Source organism: Notamacropus eugenii, chromosome 1 (assembly GCF_028372415.1).
Source record: "Notamacropus eugenii isolate mMacEug1 chromosome 1, mMacEug1.pri_v2, whole genome shotgun sequence".
In the NCBI taxonomy this organism is placed as follows: Eukaryota; Metazoa; Chordata; class Mammalia; order Diprotodontia; family Macropodidae; genus Notamacropus; species Notamacropus eugenii.
In genome coordinates this window covers 137,722,085-137,745,816 of record NC_092872.1, presented here as the reverse complement: position 1 = coordinate 137,745,816, position 23,732 = coordinate 137,722,085, and the positions used below count along the sequence as shown (strand labels likewise).

General features: G+C 38.7%; 1 protein-coding gene and 1 long non-coding RNA gene across 4 annotated transcripts in view; one reads left to right on the top strand and one right to left on the bottom strand.

The window, feature by feature from the left end:
- LOC140507763 (uncharacterized) overlaps positions 1-11,927 on the bottom strand; it is a 35,034-nt gene extending 23,107 nt beyond the window's left edge. Inside the window, exon 1 of the long non-coding RNA XR_011968283.1 lies at positions 11,840-11,927. This is a non-coding gene — a long non-coding RNA (uncharacterized lncRNA). The remainder of the gene's footprint in view (positions 1-11,839) is intronic.
- Positions 1-23,732, top strand: part of LIPC (lipase C, hepatic type) — a 233,094-nt gene that overhangs the window by 174,674 nt on the left and 34,688 nt on the right. For all 3 annotated transcript variants that reach the window (XM_072615694.1, XM_072615685.1, XM_072615689.1), the window contains 4 exons: positions 2,632-2,819; positions 11,865-12,047; positions 16,326-16,443; positions 21,187-21,420. In XM_072615694.1, coding sequence (XP_072471795.1) covers positions 2,632-2,819; positions 11,865-12,047; positions 16,326-16,443; positions 21,187-21,420 — 723 coding nt within the window. The remainder of the gene's footprint in view (positions 1-2,631; positions 2,820-11,864; positions 12,048-16,325; positions 16,444-21,186; positions 21,421-23,732) is intronic.

Sequence of the window (23,732 nt, the reverse complement as noted above, 5' to 3'; positions counted from 1 at the left end):
CTTTCATATGGTTATTTGGGGTCATCTTGTATCTAAATCCTGCATTTCCCCCAGGGCTGAATGCAATAGACATTTATTGAATTGAAATTAATAAAATATTGTTTCGATGTTTCCCCTCACATTGAACTTGGAGTGACAAGACCTGAATTTGAATACTACCTTTGCCATTTTCTACCTTGTATGATATCAGAAACATCATTCAACTTCTCGGGGCTTCAGTTTCCTCTTTATAAAATTATGCAATTGGACAAGATGACTTCTAAGGTCCCTTCTATCTCTAGGTTTATGATCCTATAATCTCATAATCATAAATAGCACTTTGCACTCTGTAGGATACAGCTGGTAAGGTCTCCAAGCTGGGATGGTCAATGGAAGGAAACATTTTTTGTAAATGATATTGTGTGGTATTACCATTATGCTTAAAGACACTTTTTGCACAAATAAAGTCAGATTTAAGTAAGTGGAAAAACATCAGTTGCTCATGGGTAGGCCATGCTAATATAATAAAAATGACAATTCTACCTAAATTAATTTACTTATTTAGTGCCATACCAATTAAACTATCAGATAATTATCTTCTAGAGCTGGATAAAATAATATCAAAATTCATCTGGAAGAACAAAAGGTCCAGAATATCAAAGGGACTAATGAAAAGAAATGCTAGGGAAGGTGGCCTAGCACTACCAGACCTCAAATTGTACTATAAAACAGCAATTATCAAAACCACTTGGTATTGGCTAAGAAACAGAGAGGTAGACAAGTGGAATAGACTTGGCACTCAAGACACAGTAGGCAAGGAATATAGCAACCTCCTGTTTGATAAACCCAAGGACCCCAGCTTCTAGGATGAGAACTCACTGTTTGACAAAAATTGCTGGGAAAACTGGATAACAGTGTGGCGGAAATTAGGCATAGACCCATGCCTGACACCGTACACAAGAATAAAGTCCAAGAGGGTACATGATTTAGGTATAAAGATTGATACCATGAATAAACTGGAGAAGCAAGGAATAGTGTATTTATCAGATTTATGGAGAAGGGAGGAATTTTTTACTAAAGAAGAGATAGAAAGCATTATGAAATGCAAGATGGATAATTTTGATTACATTAAACTGAGAAGTTTTTGCACAACCAAACCCAATGCAACCAAAACTCGGAGGGATGTAGTAAATTGGGAAAGAATTTTTACGGCTAAGCTCAGGGATAAAGGCCTCATTTCTACAATATATAGAGAACTGACTCAAATGTATAACCATACAAGTCATTCCCCAATTGATAAATGGTCAAAGGATATGAACAGGCAATTTTCAGAGAAAGAAATTAAAGATATCTATAATCATGTGAAAAAAATGCTCTAAAACACTTTTGATTAGAGAGATGCAAATCAAAACAACTCTGAAGTACCACATCACACCTATAAGATTGGCAAACATGACAGAACAAGAAAATGATAAATGCTGGAGAGGATGTGGGAGAGTTGGAACACTAATTCATTGTTGGTGGAGCTGTGAGCTCATCCAACCATTATGGAGAGCAATTTGGAACTATGCCCAAAGGGCTACAAAAATGTGCATACCCTTTGACCCAGCAATATCACTACTAGGACTGTATCCCCAAGAGATCATAAAAATGGGAAGGGGTCCCACATGTACAAAAATATTTATAGCAGCACTCTTTGTAGTTGCCAAAAACTGGAAGTCAGGGGGATGCCCATCAATTGGGGAATGGCTGAATAAATTATGGTATATGAATATAATGGAGTACTATTGTGCCATAAGAAATGATGAACAAGAAGACTTCAGAGAGGCCTGGAAGGACTTATATGATCTGATGCTGAGTGAAAGGAGCAGAACCAGGAGAACTTTGTGCACAGCAAAGACCACAGTGTGCAAGAGTTTTTTCTGGTAGACTTGGAATTTTGTAATAACACAAAAACTTATTAAAAAAAAATCCCAATGGTGGTTTTCTAAGGCAAAACGCCTTCCATACTCAGAGAAAGAAATATGGAAGTCATTCGCAGAATGTAGCAGATCATGTTTGTGTGTGCGTGTGTGTTTTTGTGTATCACGTTTTGATTTGTTATATGATTTCTTCCATTTATTTTAGTCCAACTACATAGCATGACTATAGTGAAAATGTACTCAATAGGAAAGTATATGTAGAACCTATACAGAATTGTATGCTGTTGTGGGGAGGGAGGGGGGTAGTGGGGAGTAGGTGAGGGGGGGATAAAATCTTAATTTTATGGCAGTGATTGTAAAACATTAAAAAATAATAATAATAAAATAAAATTTTTAAAAAAATGATGCCATGGGGAAAATTACTCTGAACTTCATTCAATGTTCTTATCCAGTAATGGAAAGGATATCTTGTATTCCACAAATTCAAGTATAATTACCTTGTGTTCTTAGTACTTCCAAGCATTTAGAGAAATTCAGTTCAATTCAACAATCATTTATGAAGCTCCTTCTCTGTGCTAGGCACTGTGCTGGGTATGGAGGGTACAAATAAACCAATGAAACAGTCCCTTCCTGCAAGGAGTTTACATCCTACTATGTAACTCATTTAGTGGTCTGGACAAGAGTGGATGAGATATGAAGCTTACCACAATTCCCTGACCTTTTGTTCCAGAAGCAGCAGGGAGAAGCCCCCAGAACATGGAAATGGAGAAAAATTTCCTCAGGACAGAGACCAGGTTCCTCCTCTACTCCAGTGAAAATAGTGACAGCTGCCAGATTCATCTTCATCATTTAGACACACTTGACAAGTGCAGCTTCAACTCATCTCTCCCTTTGGTGATCATTGTTCATGGATGGTCGGTACGACATTCTAATGTCTTTTCTTCCTCTCTCCTTATCCCCTAGTCCTCCAGCTTCACAGAACGGAAAATCTGTTTTTTCAAGAAGTGGCACCATTTTGTCCCCCAAAGAAAGGTTAGACCTTGCTTCTCAAAAAGAGATGGGAAGCCCTGGAGAAGGCAGTAGATTAAGAACTCCCAATGCGATGCTGAAGTCCAATTAAGCAATTAGGCTGTCATATGGCAAGACTCATGCTAGAGATGAGCTTTCTGCTTCCTGGATCCCAGCCAGAAGATTTGGAGCAAGCAGATGAGTTAATGTGCTGAGTCCCATGAGAATTCAGAATTTGTTTCATTCTTTGGGTGCCTTTCCCTGTCACCCAACCAGCTTTTGAATTTTGTTTTTGTAATGCACATCTTCATCTCTTAATTACTCATACTCATCCCATCCCCTTCCAAACATCCCCCTCTTCCTGCCTCTCTTTTCTTTACAAAAGACTTCCCTGAGTCTGTACAACTCCCCAAAACTAAGTCAAGTACACTTCTCATTTAAAGACCAAGTGTCTAAACACCAAATCAGAACTAAACCTATGATGGAACTGGTTTTTTCTCTTTTTCAGCAAGGAATGGAAGCCACATGAATCAAGTGAGACTGGGGGGGAATGAAGGAGGTCACAATGGACGAATAGTAATTGTGTTCCAGTCGGCTGAAAGATCAAAAGATTTGGGAGAGCCTTTCTGATAACCACCCAGCTTGCAGTCCTCTCCTGTCCACCAGTTTTAGACCTGAATGTTAGAAAATACGGAAGGTATACAAAGAAGGAAAAGGGATGTAGGAAAAGAATGATGGAGCTGTGACTTGTCCTATAGTCTAGGATCAATCAGAATCATCCCAGGAGTCAGCAAAATTACACAAATTAGGATCATAAGTGCAATCAGAGATTTTCAGACCTGGAAAGCATTATCTAGAGATTATCTAGTTTAATTCCATCATTGTACAAAGAGAAAGGAAACTGAAGTCCAAAAACTTAAATGTGTTACCAAAAGTTATACAGCTAGTTAAGGGCAAAACTGGAACTGGAATGTCAATTCAGTTAAACAAAAATTTATTAATTACTTACTATGTGCAAGGAACAGTGCTAGACACAGATTATGAAAGAAAAGGGAAGAAAGAAAGAGAAAGGAAGAAAGAGAAGGAAGAAAAGAAAAAAGAGAGAGAGAAAGAAAGAAAGAGGAAGGAAGGGAGAAAGAGGAAGGAACAAAGGAAAAGAAAGAAAAAGAAAGAGGAGAAAGGAAGAAAGAAAGAAAGAAAGAAAGAAAGAAAGAAAGAAAGAAAGAAAGAAAGAAAGAAAGAAGCTGTGAAGAGTTTATTTCTACTGGAATCCAATATAGTGCTCTTCCCACTCTATTGTAATTGTACCTTTGGGGTGAGTGTGTGCATTTTTAAGCTATTTGGAAGAATACATGCAATCATAGAGGGAAAAGACTAGAAAGTGTGTATACCTATTTGGCCAGGAAAGCATCTGAAAAGGGATGTAAGCTCATTCCTAAGTCCACCATAATTCTCATGATGAGATCCACACGGATCTGAACACAGATCCCATTCTCCAATTGTCTACCTGAAAGCTTGGTTAAAGGAGACAAACTGGCTAGATGATATGTAAATTCATATTATTTATTCCCTTAAAGCTAACAGATACATGCTACATGGAGCCAAAACATAAATTCTGACTGTCTGATACAAGAATGACCAGGCTTAAATATGTTTTAGAACAATCCCAACTCAGGGTCTCTATGTCACTCAAATTTATGATCTCCATATATGTTTAACTATATTATGAGAAAGGAATTTTCTTAACTGAATAGGTGGTAAATACAATAAGATAAGAGAGTTGGCAAAGTGTCAATTGAAATTACTACCCAGAATATCTGTGTTTTCTTTGCCATTAACATGCTATAACATAGTATGTGTCCATAAAATATTAAGATAAGAAAAAGTCCCATTATTCAAGATAGCGTCATGTGTTAAGGGCCTCATTCTTAATAGTCATAAACAGAAAAAATGCTCTTAAGTCAGCCCCATCTGGCCTTGTTAATATAGGAAGAGGTATTCTCTGAGTTTACTCAAAGAACAAAGAAGCTGTTAGGTTCAGGCTCTCCTGGTTGATTAATTCAGGCTCTGGTCCTTATTAAGGTCCAAAAATGATAATCACAATCAACCTATATTAATTAAATTGCCAAAAATTGCCATTTTCTGCTTTCAGGGACAGCTTCCTGCAAAACTGTCAAGTCAACAAAACTTATTTTGGATATGCTCAAGTTCTCACTTCTTCCACTTTTCTCCAAGTATTTATGTCCCCTTTTGTCACTGTTCAGGCCCTTCAATCACTTTAATTCTCTGTCTCCATCTCTACCCTTCCCCCTCATCAAAACCTGTTCTCAGAAGAAGGTCTAAAAACTCATTCACCCTGAGATTTAATGATTGATAAAGGCTCAATGTGTTATCTCTCCTGGGATTATGAGCATTTTAACCTGTAACTACGTCTTAAGCCAGGAGAATGAATCTATAGTGCTAAAATTTTAGGCATCAGAGAGTTTACGGGCAGAGTTAGATTGTGGCAAGGGAACCTTTCCAGCATCCCTGGAATCATACTTTGCATACAGCTACTGGCTAGTTTTCTACCTGCAAAGTTTTTTTTCTTTATCTTTTTAAAGCAAAAATGATTCTTCCCTACCTTTCCCAGCTCCTCCCATAGGAACTGCAGGGCCAAAAGCATTGCCAATGATACTTCTCTTAAAAACAAGCGAAACTAAAGATCAGAATCTAAATCCTCTCCTCTGGGAACTCTTCAAAAGAGGAAAAAACAGATTGGAAAGAACATTTACAATTCAGAACCATCAGTAAATGAAAAGCATTCAATTTACTCAACTACTTAAACCAATAGGAAGGGTGCTCAATTATGTGAAAGGAGTGAAAGAAACATCTGGAAAAGGCAAGATGTGACCAGAGAGAAGAGTGAGGGAGAATCACAAACATATTGGAAGAATTGAAAGCAAGGAAAACCTCAAAGAGTTGGAATTAATTAATAAATAGAAGAGATACCTAAGGAATGACTTCAGAATTCACAGACAGTGAACGGCCAGAGGGTCTGGCTCAGCCATTCTGTTTATATTGAAGTCAGAGAAGGAGAGGTAGGAACTTTGAAAAGGTGCTACACTAGAATGAATAAATGATCAGTTAATTCATTTACTGATTCATTCTTTGAGGGGGATTCCATAAAGGAGAACAATTTTTTTCATTCCAGTTTCTATGAATTATTACCTTGCCCAAAAAGTTATATATTACTTAATTTAAAAAAGAAAAGAAAATAGGTTGTCTTGTGACAATCACAGGAGGAGAAGGAGGGATCTCTCTCTTCGTCATTTCTGGCAAGATTCTTGACAAAGTCCTCCTTAATTGACTGATCTTTACCTGAAAGCTGGTCATCTACTCAAGAGCCAGTGTGGCTTCAAAAAGGGCTGAGAAAAGGTCAATATGATGTTTGCTGCCTGATAACTACAGGAGAAACACCAGAACAGAGGTCTGCACACACAATATTTGCTGATCTGTCCAAAGTGTTTGATACGGTCAGTTATAAGGGCTTTGTGTAAGATCATGGCAAAATTTAGTTACATGAAGAAATTCATCAGGATCATGCACCAGTTCCACAACAGCAAGCTTGTGTAGGTTCTGGATAATGGACAATGCTCTCACATTTTCCCAGTTACCAGTGGAGTGAAGCAGGGCTATGTGCTTGTTCCCATGATTTATTGCATGATGTTTTCAGTAATGCTGTCAGAGGCCTTCAACAAGGATGCAAATGGCATCAAGGTCAGCTACCCCACTAATGGTAAATTATTTAACTTGAAAAGGCTACAAGCCAAGACTAACAAGGAAGGAGAGCTGGTACACGACTTTTTGTTCACAGATGATTGTGTACTCGTTGAGGTCAAAGAACTATATGCTGAGGTTTGGGGTGCTTGAGACCCCACAATACTGACACCCCAGGTCCCGCCTGAATAAATTCAACTCAAGCCTTCTTTTAACCAAAGTAAAAACAAAGATTATTAAAGATTTGCCACATTGGGTAGACTCTTAAGGAGCCTAACCATTTGTGACACTTGAATTGACAAGTGGGTCAGATTGAATCTGAGCTAGATAGAATCTGAGTGCCTTCATGGGGGTGTAACCTTCTAAAGCAGGTAGTGTATTATTATTCCCATTAACAAAACTTATATACAGAAAAACTATGGGAGGGATCTAGGGGTGGTCTGGGAGAAGGGGTCTAGGGAGGATCTTTAGGAGAAGTCTAAGAAGGATCTTGGTGGAACTGGGGTAACTAGAGGTCAGAACCAGGAGAGTGGGATTTTGATGTGATCAAGGGTAGGAAACAACTGGAGGTAACTGGAGGCAAAGAAGGACCATAGAATCAAGGATGGGAAGCAGCCAGAAGCAATTGGACAAAGAGATAAAGAAGGCTTATGGCCTCAGGTGAACACCAGATCAAGTGAGAAGATTCATGGAGAGTTCAAGGGGATTCCTAGAGTCTATACCCCATTATATTCAATATAGCTTCTGAGACTGAGGTGCGACAGAATATAGATTGATTCTCTGCTACTTGTGCTAATTTTGACCTGACAACGAACATGAAGAAAACAGAAGTTCTCCATCAGCCCACACCACACCATCCACACATAGAACCATCAGTTACCACAAGTGGAGAGATTGTGCATGTTGTGAATAAGTTCGCTTGCCTTGGCAGTGTACTTTCCAGGGATATATAAATAGATAATAAGGTTGACGCGCACTTTGCCAGAGCTAGTTCAGGGTTTGGGAGGCTCCAAAGGAAAGTGTGACAGAGTAGATATTAGGCTCCCTACCAAACTGAAAGTCTACAGAGCCTCATTTACAGAGCCTGTGAAACCTGGATAGTATATCAATGCTTTAGGCCCTACAGTCCCTATGGGAGGAGCTGGGAAAGGTAGGGAAGAATCATTTTTGCTTTAAAAAGCTGAGGAAAAAATCTTTGGAGGTAGAAAACCAGCCAGTAGCTGTATGGATAGTATATCAATGCCATGCCAAGAAATTGAACTGCTGCCATTTGAATTGTCTTAGGAAGATTCTGAAGATTGTCTTCCAAAGTAAGATACTGGACATGGATGTCTTTTCTTGACCTAAACTGTCAAACATTCAAACCCTGCTGCAGAAAATACAGCTCTAATGAGCCGGCCATGTTGTTTGAAGGCCAAATATATGTTTGCCTAAAATATTGTTTTAAGGAGAACTCAGACAAGGTAAATGTTCTCACAGAGGTCAGAAGAAGGTATACAAGGACACTCTCACTTTCTGAACAACTTCAGAATTGATTGTGAGACATGGGAGACCCTGGCACAGGACCACCTAACATGATGTGCCCACATCAGAGAAGGTGCTGTGTGCTCTGTGAGCAAAGCAGAATTTCAGTAGCTCAAAATAAATGTGATATGCAAATTTAGAGACATCTCCCTCCCAAACAGCCATATAAACCATTTATGCCTGACCTGTAGTAGAGCCTTCCAGTTTGTACTGGTCTGACTAGCCATAGCAGGACACGCTGTACCTTGAGCTCAACATAGTGATATCATTTCAGTCCTCTTTGAGCATGAACCCTGCCCCAAAAGTTGTCTATTTTCTTTAATATATATGATAATTATTTTACATATTCATATGTATTTTATTATATATTTGTATAGTGTTTAACCCTTTCTACCTCAATCTTTACCCTAATACTAGGGAACTTCTACATTCATGTGGTTTCCCAGTTCATCAGTCTTCCTACCTCCCTTACTTTACACTTTCACTCAACTTCATCTACACAAAAGAACAGTTAAACCTTGTTCTCACCATGAACCACAAGAATTCTACTTTGATTAAGAATTCTGAAATTCCTTTATCCAACCATTCATCTTCTATGATTCCATCTTATGCCTCACTCCTTCTAAACCTATTCTTCATCCTCATCATGACCTCCAGCCCATCCAAGCCTTAATGCTCTCCTGAGCCATTCCTCCTGCTCAGATTTCACTTCCCTCTTTTTCCAGTGTTGACCCTCTACATAACAAGTTCAAATTTATCCTCTTCTCTACTTTTGAATGCCTTATTCCCTTGTCTTATCACCATTCATGCCTTGCCAAATGTCAACCCTAGATTACTCCTACAATCGACCTCTTCTTCTCTTTCTCACATGTAGCTGAATTGAGCTGGGGGAAGTTGCACAGCTGAAAAAGACCTGAGCTTCAGTAAATCTCAACTGGTGTGACATGGTAGCCTAAATAAATAAACCTCTGTACTCTCAGGTTGTATTAACAGAGACATAATCTCACTATGCTCTGCCCTAGTCACATGACATCTGGAAAGATATTACCAACTTGCAGCAGGCTCCAGTGTAAATAGAAGCTGAAAAAAATGGGTGCCATTTCATATGAGGATCAGTTAAAGGAAATGGAGATTTTTAGCATGGTGAAGATCTGAGACCATGTGATAGCTGTCTTAGATGTGTGAAGAGCTTTCATATGAGAGGGGGATTAAACTGATCCTACTTGACTAAAGGGAAAAACTAGAACCAAATGGGCAGAAGTTGCAGAGATGGAGCTCTAGGCTCTATGTAAGGAAAAATGAATAGGGTCCAAAATGAAGGAGGGGAGCGTCCAGACCCTGGACCTAGAACATTATTTTCAGTTATTGGCACATTTTAGAAAGGGAATTAAAATTTTGTTGTTGGTTGTTTTAGTTGTGTCCTCCAATTCTCCATGACCCCATTTGGGGTTTCCTTGGCAAAGATACTGGAGTGGTTTGCCTTTTCCCTCTCCAGCTCATTTTCCAGATGAGGAAACTGAGGCAAACAGGGTTAAGTGACTTGGCCAGGGTCTTTTACAACTAGTAAGTATCTGAGGCCTCCTTTGAACTCAGGTCCTCCTGACTCCAGGTCCAGTACTCTATCCACTGTGCCATCTAACTGCATGTGTGATTTCAAGGCTAGCTTATATTTAGAAGACACTAAAGATGATGAAATAACTTGAAATCACATCATGTTGATTGGCCAAATATGCTCAAGATACTAAACCTAGAGAAAAGATGATTTATTGAACACACAATAGCATCTTCAAACATTTGAAGGCTTCTCATTGGGAAGAAGGAAAATATATGTTTGGCTTGGTCTCAAACATCAGAAATAGGAGAAATATTTGGAAATCAAAGAGAAGCAGAGTGTTGTAGAGAAGATCTTAACAAAGAGGTTCTTCACCTGAGAGTCCATAGACACATCTCTCCCAAGGGGTTTGTGGATAGTTTTTAGAAGGTCTATACTTGGATGAAATAAAATTACACCTTTATTTTATTAATTGAAATTTAGTATTTCCTTTAATTATTTAAAAATAATATTCTGAGGAGGATCTATAGACTTCAGCACACTACCAAGGGACAGACTGCCATGACACACACACACAAAAATTAAGAATTTCTACCTTGACAATTAGAGCTGTCAAGAAAAGACACAGACATATATACATATATATATAATCATAATATCATTATTTGTAATAAAAAAGTCTAGGAAAAAATACAGGCCCAATGATTGGGGAATGACTGAACAAACTGTAGTATATGAATGCAATGAAATGTTATGCTGTAAGGAATGGCAAAATATGAATAATTCAGAGAAACATGGAAAGACATGCACGCAATGATGCAAAGTGAAAAAAGAGAGCCAAAAGAATAATATACACAATAGCTACAATGATGTAAAGAAAAACTCAGGTAAAGATAATGGTCAATGTCAGTACTCATTTACTAAGATTAATGTGCTATTTAATTTATTAAAATTAAGCTGCTGAGTTGTCAAACTATCAATTGCTAATGTGTACTAAGTAGCTTTCCTTAACTGCCTTCAAGAAATGTACTTTAGAGGGAGGATTGTTTAGGTATTTATTGAGAAGCAGCTATCACATCAACACACTACAAGGATTTTTTTTTAAGGCAAACAGGGTTAAGGAACTTGCCCAGGGTCACACAGTCAGGAAGTGTCTGAGTCTGGATTTGAACTCAGGTCTTCTAGAGTTCAGGCCTGGTGCTCTATCCACTGTGCCACTTAAGTAACCACCTCCCGCCACCATGCCATCTTTTTTCTTGAACTGTCCAAAAGTAAAATGGATTGCCTTTGGTAATAATGACTTCCTCATCTTTGGAGGTCTGTAAGCAAAGGTGGCATGATCATTGCTGAGAATTTTCATAGAATTTCCTACCAATATATAATTTGGGACCTTACCTACAAAGCCACAAAATACTAATAATTATATAACCTCTCCTTGAAGACCACTAGAGATGGGAGGTACTACCTCATGAAGCAGCCTATATCATTTTAATATACTTTTTATAAAAAGGTTTTGCTTTCATTGAATGAAAAATGTATTCTCTTGTAGCTTCAATCTAACAGTCCTCTTTCTGTTGTGAAGAGGATTTTTGCTGAAGGTATGTTTGAACTAGGTGACCTCTGAAGGCCCTTCCAGCTCTGAGGTTCTATGATTCATTGATTTACTGAGTTCCTATTTTGTGTAAGACACATGCTGAGTGCCCAGGGAGATACAAAGGTGTATAAAGCAAGGCCCTTGACCTTAACAAGCACAGCAAACACAAATAATGATAGCCCAAGGCAGAATGCAAAAAGTGCCAGAGAGGAAGAGACCACTTTCCCCTAGGGAGGTCAAGGAAAACCTCAAGAAGAGGTGACATCTGGGCTGAGTTTTGAATGATAGCTAGAATTTCAGTACCTATTCTATCTGGCACACTACATTGTGGTAGGTTCGATGGAAATTTCCAAAGATATTTTACTTTCCCTTAGGAAGAAATAGATTAATCATAGTAGGAAAGAAAAAGTAGGAAAGAAATTTAAACTACTTGAAAAAGTAGGGAAAAAAGAGAATGGTAAAGAGGAAAGAGAAGGAAAGTGAGACAATGAAGAGGCTTACTTTGCTTGGTTTCCCCTTCCCACAGGTGGATGGCATGTTGGAGAAATGGATCTGGGAAATGGCAGCTGCACTCAAGTCTCGGAAGGTCAACCAAGTGAATGTAATCGTGGCTGACTGGATCGCCTTGGCATACCAGCACTATGCTATTGCTGTCCGAAACACCCGGCATGTTGGCCAGGAAATTGCAGATTTCCTGGAGTGGCTGGAGGTAGGAACTGTCACCTCCTCTTCTATTCCTTCCTTCTCAGGACCAACTCCAGGAATCTGAGTTAATTTTTACTTAAAGGAGAAGATGGAACAAAATTCCATTTAGCAATCCTATCCTTCATTGATTTAGTCCAGGAGGAGGGAATCTGAAGTCTCAAAGCCACATGTGACCCTCAGGGGCCTCATGTGTGGCCTTTTGACTGAATCCAAACTTCACAGAACAAATCCCCTTAATAAAAGGATTTCTTCTGTAAAACTTGGACTCAGTCAAAAGACTGCACCCAGTGACCTAGAAGGTTACATGTGTCCTTGAGGCGGTAGGTTCCCTACCCCTGGTTTAGACATTTACCATTTATTAAGATGTGTCTCATCCATGAGATCCTCAGAGAAGGGGTTCCTATAAACATTTAAATTGCTTCATAAATACTGAATTCAGCAAGAATAAAATAGAAAAGGGCATTCAGGACAAAACCCTGTATCTAGTAGATACCCTGTAAGTGCTAAATAGAATAAAATTCAGGATAAAATTATGTCTGTCTGTATCCTTATCCCTCTACATTGTAAATGAAAAAATACTGGTATGATTTCTATTAGTGATTTGAAATATGGTCCCCCTAACCAGCTTTCTGCCATTCATCGTGTCCTTTAGATCAGACTCTGCTGCCCGCCTTATTATTAAGAAGTATGGGGCATTTAACTTAAAGTAATACCATACCATACCTACCATTATAGGTGCAGAATTCAAAATATTTGAAAATTCTTTAAGAGAAATGCCCTTAAAGACCTCAAGATATTAATGGTATTCTTTGAAAGCAGACAACCTTTTTGTCTGTAAACTGATATCATACTCCTCACTTTCCAGAGCAGGAAGTTAGGAATTTTCTTTTCTGAAAATGAGGATTTCTATGAGACAGATTGACATACACAGGTAATCTCTGCTTCCAGGGAGCTGAGGCTAGCAAATCACTCGAGGTAGGGAGTTTTGAGTAACTATAGATTAAGCTAATTGAGTATCTACATGAAGTGTAGCCTTAGTTCAAAACTCCTATGCCAGTCAGAGGGAGGGAGGGAGGGAGGGAGGAAGGAAGGAAGGAAGGAAGGAAGGAAGGAAGGAAGGAAGGAAGGAAGGAAGGAAGGAAGGAAGGAAGGAAGGAAAGGAGAGAGGGAGAGAAAGAGAGGGAGGATGGATTTCAAGAACACTAGTATTTTCAAATTTTCAGTAGGCATTAAAATGCATTTACTAGCAAGTTCTTTTCAATATTTACTTTTTTAAAAATCTAGAGGATCATAATAGCAGTTGGAGTATGCACACTATATATTTCCCTAGCAGAGACACTGACAAACATGTCTTCCACTTTTATAATCATAATAAACACATTAGCTTGTGTGTACTCTGATCATGTGGTATATTTGCATAAACTTAATGAGCCTGTCTCCCTCTTCCCATATCTTTTTCTCTCCATTGCCGTTCACTTATACATATATCTTAATATTTATTGCATATGTTCTATCTTTCCCTCTATAGTCTCTCCCATTTTGTCCCCTTAATCTGTCATAATATAGACATGAAGTATATTTTTAAATGTTTTATTAGTGACTTTTCCTTTTTATACCACCTTTCTTTCTTGAAATTACTACCCCCTCCAAAAGAAAAAAAAAATCTCCTTTTTAACAGAGTAAAACAATTAAGCACCAACTAGATGATACTGTAGCCACATCTGATAGTAACAAATGAAGTGTATTTCTAATTATGTTTTTTATTTACTGAATAGAGGTATTTCTTCTCTGTTCTTCATTTAAAGAGCAGATGAGCAGAGAAGTTTGCTTCTCTCACTAAAGAAAATCTAAATTATTTTTTTTTAATTTAGACTGCCCTTGATTTATTATTTTTCTTGTATGTTAAAAATCCTCAGGGAGAAGAAAAAGGCTTTCAGTGCTAGCATTAGGTTTTTTAGGATGAATGCATTTCCTTCTTTTTTTCCCCCAGGATTGCCACTGAAATAGAAGTCTGATAGCAAAAGCAAACTTTCCATCCTTGCTCTAGTTGGTGGAATTTTCAATAAGCTTGAGTCTCCTCAAAAAGACCAAAAAAAATTTTAAATGAAATCATGACTTTTTACCAGAAAGAGACTAGCTGGAATAACTCTTTTAGTAAGAATGACCAGAGTTCACTGCAATGCAGACTTCACTATTCTTTTCATCATCTGAGCTAGGGCTTACAATCTCAGAGTGAGAATGGTCCTTAGAGAATACTGTCTAATCCACATTTGAACAATAACCACCTCTACAGTAAGTCTAAGAAGTGGCTTCCCATCCTTTGTCTGAATAGCTCTTAAGAAGGAAAACCCACAACCTTACTCTATATTTTTGACTAACACATCCTTTGGAAGTTTTTCTTTATGCCAAGCCTAAATTCACCTCCTTGTAGCTTCTAATCATTGCCCATAGATTTGCTCTCTGGGACTAAGCAGAGCAAACTAAACCCTTCTGACAACTAGACAACTAGATGGGCTAAATTATGTTTCTAGAAAATCACCCTTCCTATTACCATGAATGTCTTGTGGACTGGGTATGGAATGTGAAGAGAGGCATTCTTCCTCCTGTTTGTCTGTCCTGGAAGTTTTGTCAGAATATTTCTAAAGCATTCAACTCACTTGAGAATTTGGGGGATTGTGAGGAGTGTGGGAAATGAGGCCACAAGTAAACCATCCTGAACCCAGAGAAGGCACAACAACCACCAGCTAGGAGGGGTTGATCTACCTCCCTCATTAGGTGAACTGAACCGAATAACCGAATCTAAGGTGTCCAGTCTACCTGCATGACAGTCCTCTCCATGGTCATATGGTTCTCCTGGGTTAATTTGTTAGGTTTAAAAAAACAACAAAAAGTCCCCCTTTAATAGCATTGACAGATGTCACAACCAACATTAATAAAAGAATTTGTAATCAGATATACAGAATCACCAGATTTAGGTTCCACAGCAAACTGTTAATTCCTCTGATCATCCTGAATCTGAAAAAGGAACGGGAAAGAGCAGACAAAGCCAATCTACACCTGTATTGACTCTTCCTACATGATTTCAGCTAACAGGATCACATCTAAAACAACTACCCACCAATGGCATTTTAATTAAATTAATCAATATGTGTTAAACATCTACTCTATGCACACTGCTGGGCTGGGTGCCAGGAGGTACAAAAATTGAAAAAGATAGAATTCCTGCCTGGAGCTTACAGTCTAATAATGAATACATTTTTTAAAACATTTATGTAATACTTTCTGTATGCAAAGCACTGTGCTACGTTCTGGAGATACAAATAGGAAAGTAAGGTAGTGAGAGGCATCTTTTCATCTTCAGTGTAATGGGAGGCATTACACATTACACTAGTGGTATCATTTCATGATGTTGAGGTCAATAGAAAGGAGGGTCATTAAATCAGAAATCAAGTATTAAAAACCTGCTAGGTGCCAGACACAGTGCTAGATGTTGGAGATACACACAATAGTGATATAATTCCTGCCCTCAAACATCTTACATATGTTTGACACCCTAACAACCCTAAGTGCCTTCCCCTTTTTGCGGGGGGGGGAGGGTGCTTAGTTTTTTGGTTGTTCTTTTATCTTATTTTTGTTATTATGGTTTATTTGTTTTACCCCACTCCCCCCCCCCTTTTTTGTTAGAGGCAACCTTTATTCTACCCCTTCTAAAATGGAAGATATACAAAGGATACACAGTAGCCTATAAATAATATGAATAATTATCTCCCTTCAGTGAATCCCATCATCTCATCAGGGCCTATATGGTGTTGGGGAAAAAACTATAGTAGAATAGAAAGACCCCCTCACTATCTTTAGGTAATTGAAGTTTATATGAGAAAAATTTCCTTGAATGTTCTTTGTCTCTCTGGAACTACTGTAGTGACTTCTGTAAGAGAAAAAACACTCAGGAAAAAAATCTAAGACATATGTCAAATATTCCTAGACTCTTTCCTTTTCCTTTTCCTTTTCTGTGATGAAAGAGGATTGGGGTGAAAGAAAGACTATCAGAGCCAATAGCTTCAAAGACCAAAGGGAATAGGGCAAGTCTTGAGCTAAGAGGGGAAGAGTCAACAAGGTCATCGATCCTATTCAGTTGGGCTCGTGACAGCCATTTGAACCCAGACCCAAAGAATCCTGCCTGTGGGCAATTCAGACACACCATGGAGAGCTCCTATCAAAGTGTGGACCATTTTGAGCACCTTTTTTCTCATGCTTAAAGTGAACCATCACTGTCTTCCAGGAGGCTGTTCAATTTTCCAGAAGCAATGTTCATCTAATTGGCTACAGCCTTGGAGCTCATGTCTCAGGATTTGCTGGCAGCTATATTAATGGTACAAACAAGATCGGAAGAATTACAGGTAAAAATGACTCATAACTAATAATATCTGAAAACCTGGTTTGCTTTCTTCTTCATTCCTTCACTGAAGTTTTAAAGAACAGACCAACTTTTCCATCAGCATGGTAATTAAGGTTTCTTTGCTTCCTCTACACTCTGGCAGATCACCACAGAAGGAGCTGCAGCAATAATTCCAACGTTGCCACTGACTCGGCTTCTCCTTTTAAGTGTCTCTCAATGCAAATTATCAACCTAATTCGTATCATCTCCCTTCCAATGAATGTTTTTGGTAGATGTACCAAACAGCGTCTAAAATCAATGTTTGTTTTTGTAGCAGGAGAGAGGGAAGGAGGAAAGAAGGAAGGAGGGGAGAGAGGGAGACAGCGAGAGAGGGAGAGATGACACTTTATTCCCCTAGTTTGTTCTACTGTCTGAGCCAATTCTGTACCTCAGCTTCTTCGCCTGTGAAACAAAACTCCTTCTGGGGCACATTTTTTGAGGACCACTAAAAGATACTAAAATATGTATTCTGTTCCTGCTATTTCAATCCAATCCAATAAGCATTCCTTAAGCACCTACTGTGTCCCAGGTGCTGAGCTAGATGGCAGAGATATGTAGTTTTAACAGTTAAAATTAAAGTAGACTGAGGCACAAAGTTCCCAGCACAATCAGTTTATTAGTAAAGCAAGAATTTACCAATAAATAGGATCTCAACTTCCTCAGCAAAGTTAAGACCCTGAATGAGGAGAACAACTCTTTTAAAGTTTTGGGGAGTACATAACAAAGAACAGGTCTTTGTAGACAGGGAACAAATTTTGACTGGTTAAAAGAGCTTGATATCATGAGCGGTGAAATCAAAATGATTGGTTACAGAGGTGAGGCATGGGGGACAATATGATTGGTTGGAAATTAGGGATGAGGGACTAGCAATAATCCTTCCTTCCCTCCTGTGACTAGAAAAGTTCACTTTTTGAATCCACTAGCAAGGTGAGAGGAAGCAGACCAGATATCTTTGGATAGCAAACCAGACATCGTTCAAGGTTAATAGATTTCCTTGACACAAGAATGAAACAGTGATTAACAAGAGAACTGGATTTCTAAACTTAACTCATTAAAGGACAGCTGAATTTCTGAACTAAGTTCAGAGACAAAAAATTACTTAGGTAATTACAGGACAATCGGTTAACTGTAAATAGGGTCAATAAAAAATGACAGAATCAATTTTATCATTTCAATAGACAAAAATGAAGAGCTTGTGCTCAAGTAGTTATGGTCTGCTGCGAAGAAACAGTGGGCCCTAAGATAAATACAACGTATTTTCAAAGGAAATTTTGGTGGGAGGGAGATGTATTAACATAGGGGAGTCAGGGATAAGCAAAGCCTACAGAAATCTAAAAGGTGTCACATCTCAACAATTCTCTGCTCATTTAGGGATGATTTTTTTTTTTAATGAAGCTGTACTCTCTAAATGCTAAAAAAGGAAGACACTCAGCGTTTTGCTGGGGTTGAACAGAGAACAATTATACCATATTACTCCCCTATTTAATCTTCAGTGGCTCCCTACTAGTTTGTTTTGTTGAGATTTTTGGTTGGTTTTTTTACTGCTAGCTGTGCCTATAGAGACTGGGGCATTGCTGGGCTTGAAACTGGCACAAATACTGCATCATGGCTTGTGGTTTAGGCCCAGAGTATTTCAAAGTCAGCCCAGACTTGTGAGTATTCATTAGATTTCAGGCCTAGCTTATAACCTCCCACATTAGGACTCTGGAAGAAGTCAGTCTTCAGTGATATGAGAGATGCAATATACCTACCAGTCAAGAGTCCCAGAGTCTAGGTTCATGAATGGGCCTAAGTTCTGGTCTGTGCTCCATGACTTCACCTCCCCCTTTCTTGGTTTTATCACCAGAGCATGATAAAGGTCATTTAAAAAAATTATTGGACTGATGGAATGAGGGAGAAAAGTAAAAACAGGAAACTGACTACTGACAATCATGGTGGCTAGAAAATAGAAATTCTCTAGTCCTGAGAGTGTGTTGAAAGCCAAGCTCTATCTGGGACTTCAAAGAAGATTCCAAAGGTAGGGAAAGGAAAACAGAATGTAAGTAAACACTAGTGATTTGAGTCATCTACAGGGTGTGTTGCTTATTAAAAACAAACACACATATCAGAGGGAGGACCAGCAGCCTTGAGCGTGTCTGTTTGCTTTCAGGTGGACAACAAGGTTCCTAGGTTTGTTCTACAAGTTCCAATAACACACAACAGCTATCTGGACTTATTTTGAAGGAAAGACCTTGGTTTAGTAGAAACTCTGCATTGTGAGATAGTGTTTTGTTTATTTGAAAAGCCAGTTTTATTATTTCAGATTTAAAGAACAGTGATGACTAAATGAACATCTTCCAGGCTTTGTATCTGGGGGCTGTCAATCAACTAACAAATCTGTAGTTAGCCTGTACTCTGACCCTCCATCCTTCCAGTCTCCTGAATCTTTGTGACCCCATTTGAGGTTTTCTTGGCAAAGATACTGGAGTTGTTTGCTATTTCCATCTCCAGCTCATTTGACAGATGAGGAAACTGAGGAAAACAGGGTTAAGCCCAGAGTCACACAGCTAGTAAATATCTGAGGTCAGATTTGAACTCAGTAAGATGAGCCTTCCTGATTCCAGGCCCAGCACCCTATCCACTGCATTTCCTAACTGCCCTTCCAGTCTCCCAGGTTTGTAACATCAGCATTATCCTAGACTCCTCATTCTCCCTCACCCCACATATCTAATCAGTTGGTAAATCTTGCCTGGCTACCTTCACAACATTTCTTACATCTAATGCATTACCTCCATTCACATAGGTACCCCCCTAATTCAGGCCTTCATCACCTATCACCTGTACTATCATAACATCCTCCCAATGGGTCTCTCTGACTCAAGCCACTTACCACTGCAGCCCATCCTACCTACCTCTACCAAACTGCATATCTGACCATGTGACTCAGTCAACTCCAGTGCATTTACTCTTTCTTCTAAGATAAAAGCCAAGCTCCTCTGTTTGTTTTTTAAAGTCCTATACCACCTGACCCCATAGTGTCATAGGACATAAGGAGCACAGACCAGAACTTAGAAAGACATAGAACATAGATAGTCTATCTAGCCTCACTGGACATTACTTGCTTCAAATACTTTCTAACTGTGGGATCCTGGGCAAGTCACTAACCTCTGTCTGCCTCAGTTTCCTCAGCTCTAAAATGGGGATCATCATAACACCTACTTCAAAAGGTTGTTGTGAGGGTTAAATGAGATAATATTTATAAAGTGCTTAGCCCAGTGGCTGACATGCAACAGGCACTTCAATTCTTGTTCCCCTCCCCATCTTTCCATACTTTGCAAGCTGGAAAAATTGGTTTTCCTTTTCACTCTTCACACTTGATAATTCATTCTCATCTCTGTGCCTTTGCATTGGCCATCTCTCACACCTAAAATATACTTTCATAGATTTACCTCTGCCTCATAGATTCCTCTTCCTTTAAGACTTAGCTCAAGGCACTGAAGCCTTTTTTGACCCCATTCCCATTTGCTAGTGCCTACCCTCCCAAACTACTTTGTATTTAAGTACTGTGTGAGCATGTGCATATATGTGTGTGTGTACACATCTACCTACCTATCTATCTACCTATCTATCTATACACATACATATATATGTACATATTCACTTTATACTTAGGCTATATATTTATATATGCCTCTGTTTTCTTTCCCCATTAGTTCCTTGAATAGTAATTGTCTTATTCCTTGGATTTATTTGTATTGCCAGCACCTGGCACAGTGTCTGGTACTTAGTATGTGCTTAATAAATACAGATTGATTGATGATCTGAGCTTGGGGATGCTGACTCTAAATCTAACACCAAATCACCTGTATAGTTCTGAGCCTCAGTTTCCTGTTCTCTAAAATAAAGATGAGGATAATATTTGTAGTAGTACATACCTCCCCCCCTCCCCCAGGGCTGTGGTGAAGAAATTATAAACTGTAAAGGGCTTGATTTGATTGAGATAAGAATGGGGTGGGATCCCATCCTGTAAAACTGTAAAGAGCTTATTGTGGATGGGATCCATTATTATATTGTTCTCACCTTTTTTGGTGGAGTTTAGATATAAATAGTCTGAGGACAAGTGTCTATGCTATGGCTTTTATATTTACTATTCTGTGGGCTATTGTACAGGTAGATGAAATGCATGCTTCCTGCAGCTGGGTAAGAGCAGTGGAATGTAGGCTCATCTTTTCTAGACTTGCCAAAAAAACATCTCTGTCATTGTCTTTATTGCTAATTACAACTAAGGGCAAAGTGGAAGACCTAACAGCTAATGGCAATACAAGCGAACCATATTGTGCCCATCTTGCTTTAACCATGGGTAAAGACCATTTGTAATACTCTCACTGGCATCCCTCAAGTGACTTTGAAAGTACCAGAGATTGGTTTTGCTAAGCAGGCTAGGCTTTCCCCTACAATTGTGTTCATATTCTCTAAAACATCCTTTTTTCCTAGACAATTTTAAAAGAAGATGTCAACCCAAACTACATCTGGATTATTGCACCATCAATTCTAAATTACTTTATTTCTAATTAGTGAGAGTCTAATATGGAAGGTCATGGCATTATTATGATGAGAAAAGCCTACTATTTGTTTTCTCTCTGTCCCCTCTTGCACAGGAATGCCCTTGGTGTTGAAATATCACAAAATCTCAAAAGCAGAATTCATGGTCTTGTTTTCTTATCAGGGCTAGATCCAGCTGGTCCCTTATTTGAGGGGACATCCCCTACTGAACGACTGTCACCAGATGATGCTGAGTTTGTGGACGCCATTCACACATTCACTCAGCAGCACATGGGGCTGAGTGTGGGGATCAAGCAGCCAGTGGCACACTACGACTTCTACCCCAACGGAGGCACTTTCCAGCCCGGTTGCCACTTCTTGCTCATGTACAGACACATTGCACAGCATGGCTTCCATGGTAAGAAAGGAAAAATTAGGCCAGAACTTTGGCCAATAAGTATTCTCCTCTTAGGACTTCCAGTAGAAGAATTCCCTAAAGGTTAAAAACTAACCCTGCTGTAAAGCTACAAAATCACAGTGAATCACATGAAAAGCCATCTGCCCAGATGGTTTGAAAAGGCAATCACAATCATGTCTGGACAAATCACATGGCCTCTCCAAGTCACATTCTTCTCACTGATAAAACAAAAGGGTTGGCACAAGATGATATCTAAGGTCACTTCGAGTTCTATGGTTTAAAAGGCAGCAGGAAATAGCCTAGCAAAGTCAAATTCAGATAGAAATAGGAGCCATTAAACCATACATAAGGATCCCTGTAGGCTGCATATTAACTTAGAAAACTACATGCTAACATTATCTATGTTGTACTGTATTTTTATTCATTTTGTTGAGTATTTCCCAGTTAGATTTTAGTCTGGTTTAGGCTACACTGCAGAGTGTTGTGGACCATAAGGGAGCCCCATGTTTGACTCCTCTGGTGTGATGAATGGGATGTTTCACTTAGAATCAAGAGGACTTGGGTTGAATCCTACCTCAGATACTTACTAGCATTGTGACTCTACACAAGTCACCAAACCTTTGGGAACCCCTCTTTCTTCATCTGTAAAATGGAAATAATAATAGAAATATATTTCAGAGGGTTGTTGTAAGGATCAAATGAGAGAATACAAATATGTGTCTATAAAAACACTCTGTAAACTTTAAAACACTATATAAATGCAAGCTATTATTGTTATTATTTAAAAAGCACAATCTAATTCTATGCTTAGAAAATAGTGTTTGTTAAATTGTCCATTTGGGAGTATTTTTCCTTCTATTTTCTTCATCCCCACTTTTTGGGGAGCCCTAGAGTTGGCTGGATGCAAAAATGATACAAGGCCTACCACCCTGTGAAATCACCCTTTGCAGTTTCTGAAGCACAATTATGTACTATATTTCAATTCAATTCAACAAATACTGATTAAGCTTCTACTATATGCAAGGTGGTAGACAGTCTTGATGTAGTGGATAGAGAGGACTGACCTCAGGGTCCACAAGAGTAAAGTCCCAGCTCTCACAGAAACATGTTATGTGGCCCATGGGCAAATCACTTAACCTCTCAACGCCCCAGGGAATTCTGTAAAGCTATAAAATTGCAGATCTGCATTGATGGAAGGAATTTCCTCACTAAGAATTCCCTAAGTGAATTAAATTACAGATCTACCACACACACACACACACACACACACACAGGCACACACAGATATATGTATGTGTGTGTACATCACATAGTATATATACCACATAGTGTGTTTGTGAATATACATTTACATATATGTCCACTAGACTGTGTGTATATACATACACACAATTTAAAGTCCTCAGCACTACTCCCCCAGTATTGTCCTGCTCAATCATGATTTAAGGGAGGAAATAAATTACTTTGCTTCTCATTTATGGCAATATCCTAATGCACTAGCACACCCATTATGCTAAACCTTTACCCAGCCCAGCCATCTGACCAACAAAGAAACATGGTATGAGCTGGCCATTTCCACTCACATCCTGAAACACTGAAGGAACTGGAAAAACCTGCTTACGCCTGTCACAAAGAAGCACTGATTTATCTGTCCTCTTCTTTAATCAGGAGATTCTATCAGTCTATAAAGCAATGGCTGTAAAATATTTACTCTTTAAATATCTCTGTGGAATTTTTATGACTCAAGTAAGAATGTTTGTCAATTGATATCTACTTGCCCTATTTAAGTTTGGCAACCTACCCAGATGCAGAGAAAGTTCTAAGGGTAATAAAAAAAGTCAACTTAATTTTTAAAACACAAATTAAAAAAAATAAAAAATGGTCAACAATTTTTTAACATTAACAAAAAGTTTTTATAAAATTAACTACATTATATGTAGCCTTGAATTATGACATTTTCGTTCTGAACCTGGGCACACCTATTTGTCAAAATATAGACACTCCAACCCTACTTCAGTGAAGCAGGAAGTCTCACTTGGACTGTGTAACAAAGACCACTGGATCGGGAGCACTTGACTTTGAATTTGGACTCTGCTGTTCATTACTCTGCGTGATCCTAGAGGAGTCACTTTCCTCATCTGTAAAATGAAGGGGTTTAATAATAACAATAATAATATCATCCACCTGGCTAAGTAAGTAGATCAGAGGACATGGAGTCAAGAAGACCTGAATTCAAATCCTGCCTCAGACACTTACTCGTTGTGACCTTGACTTAGTTTCATCACCTAGAAAATAGAAATAAACATAGCACT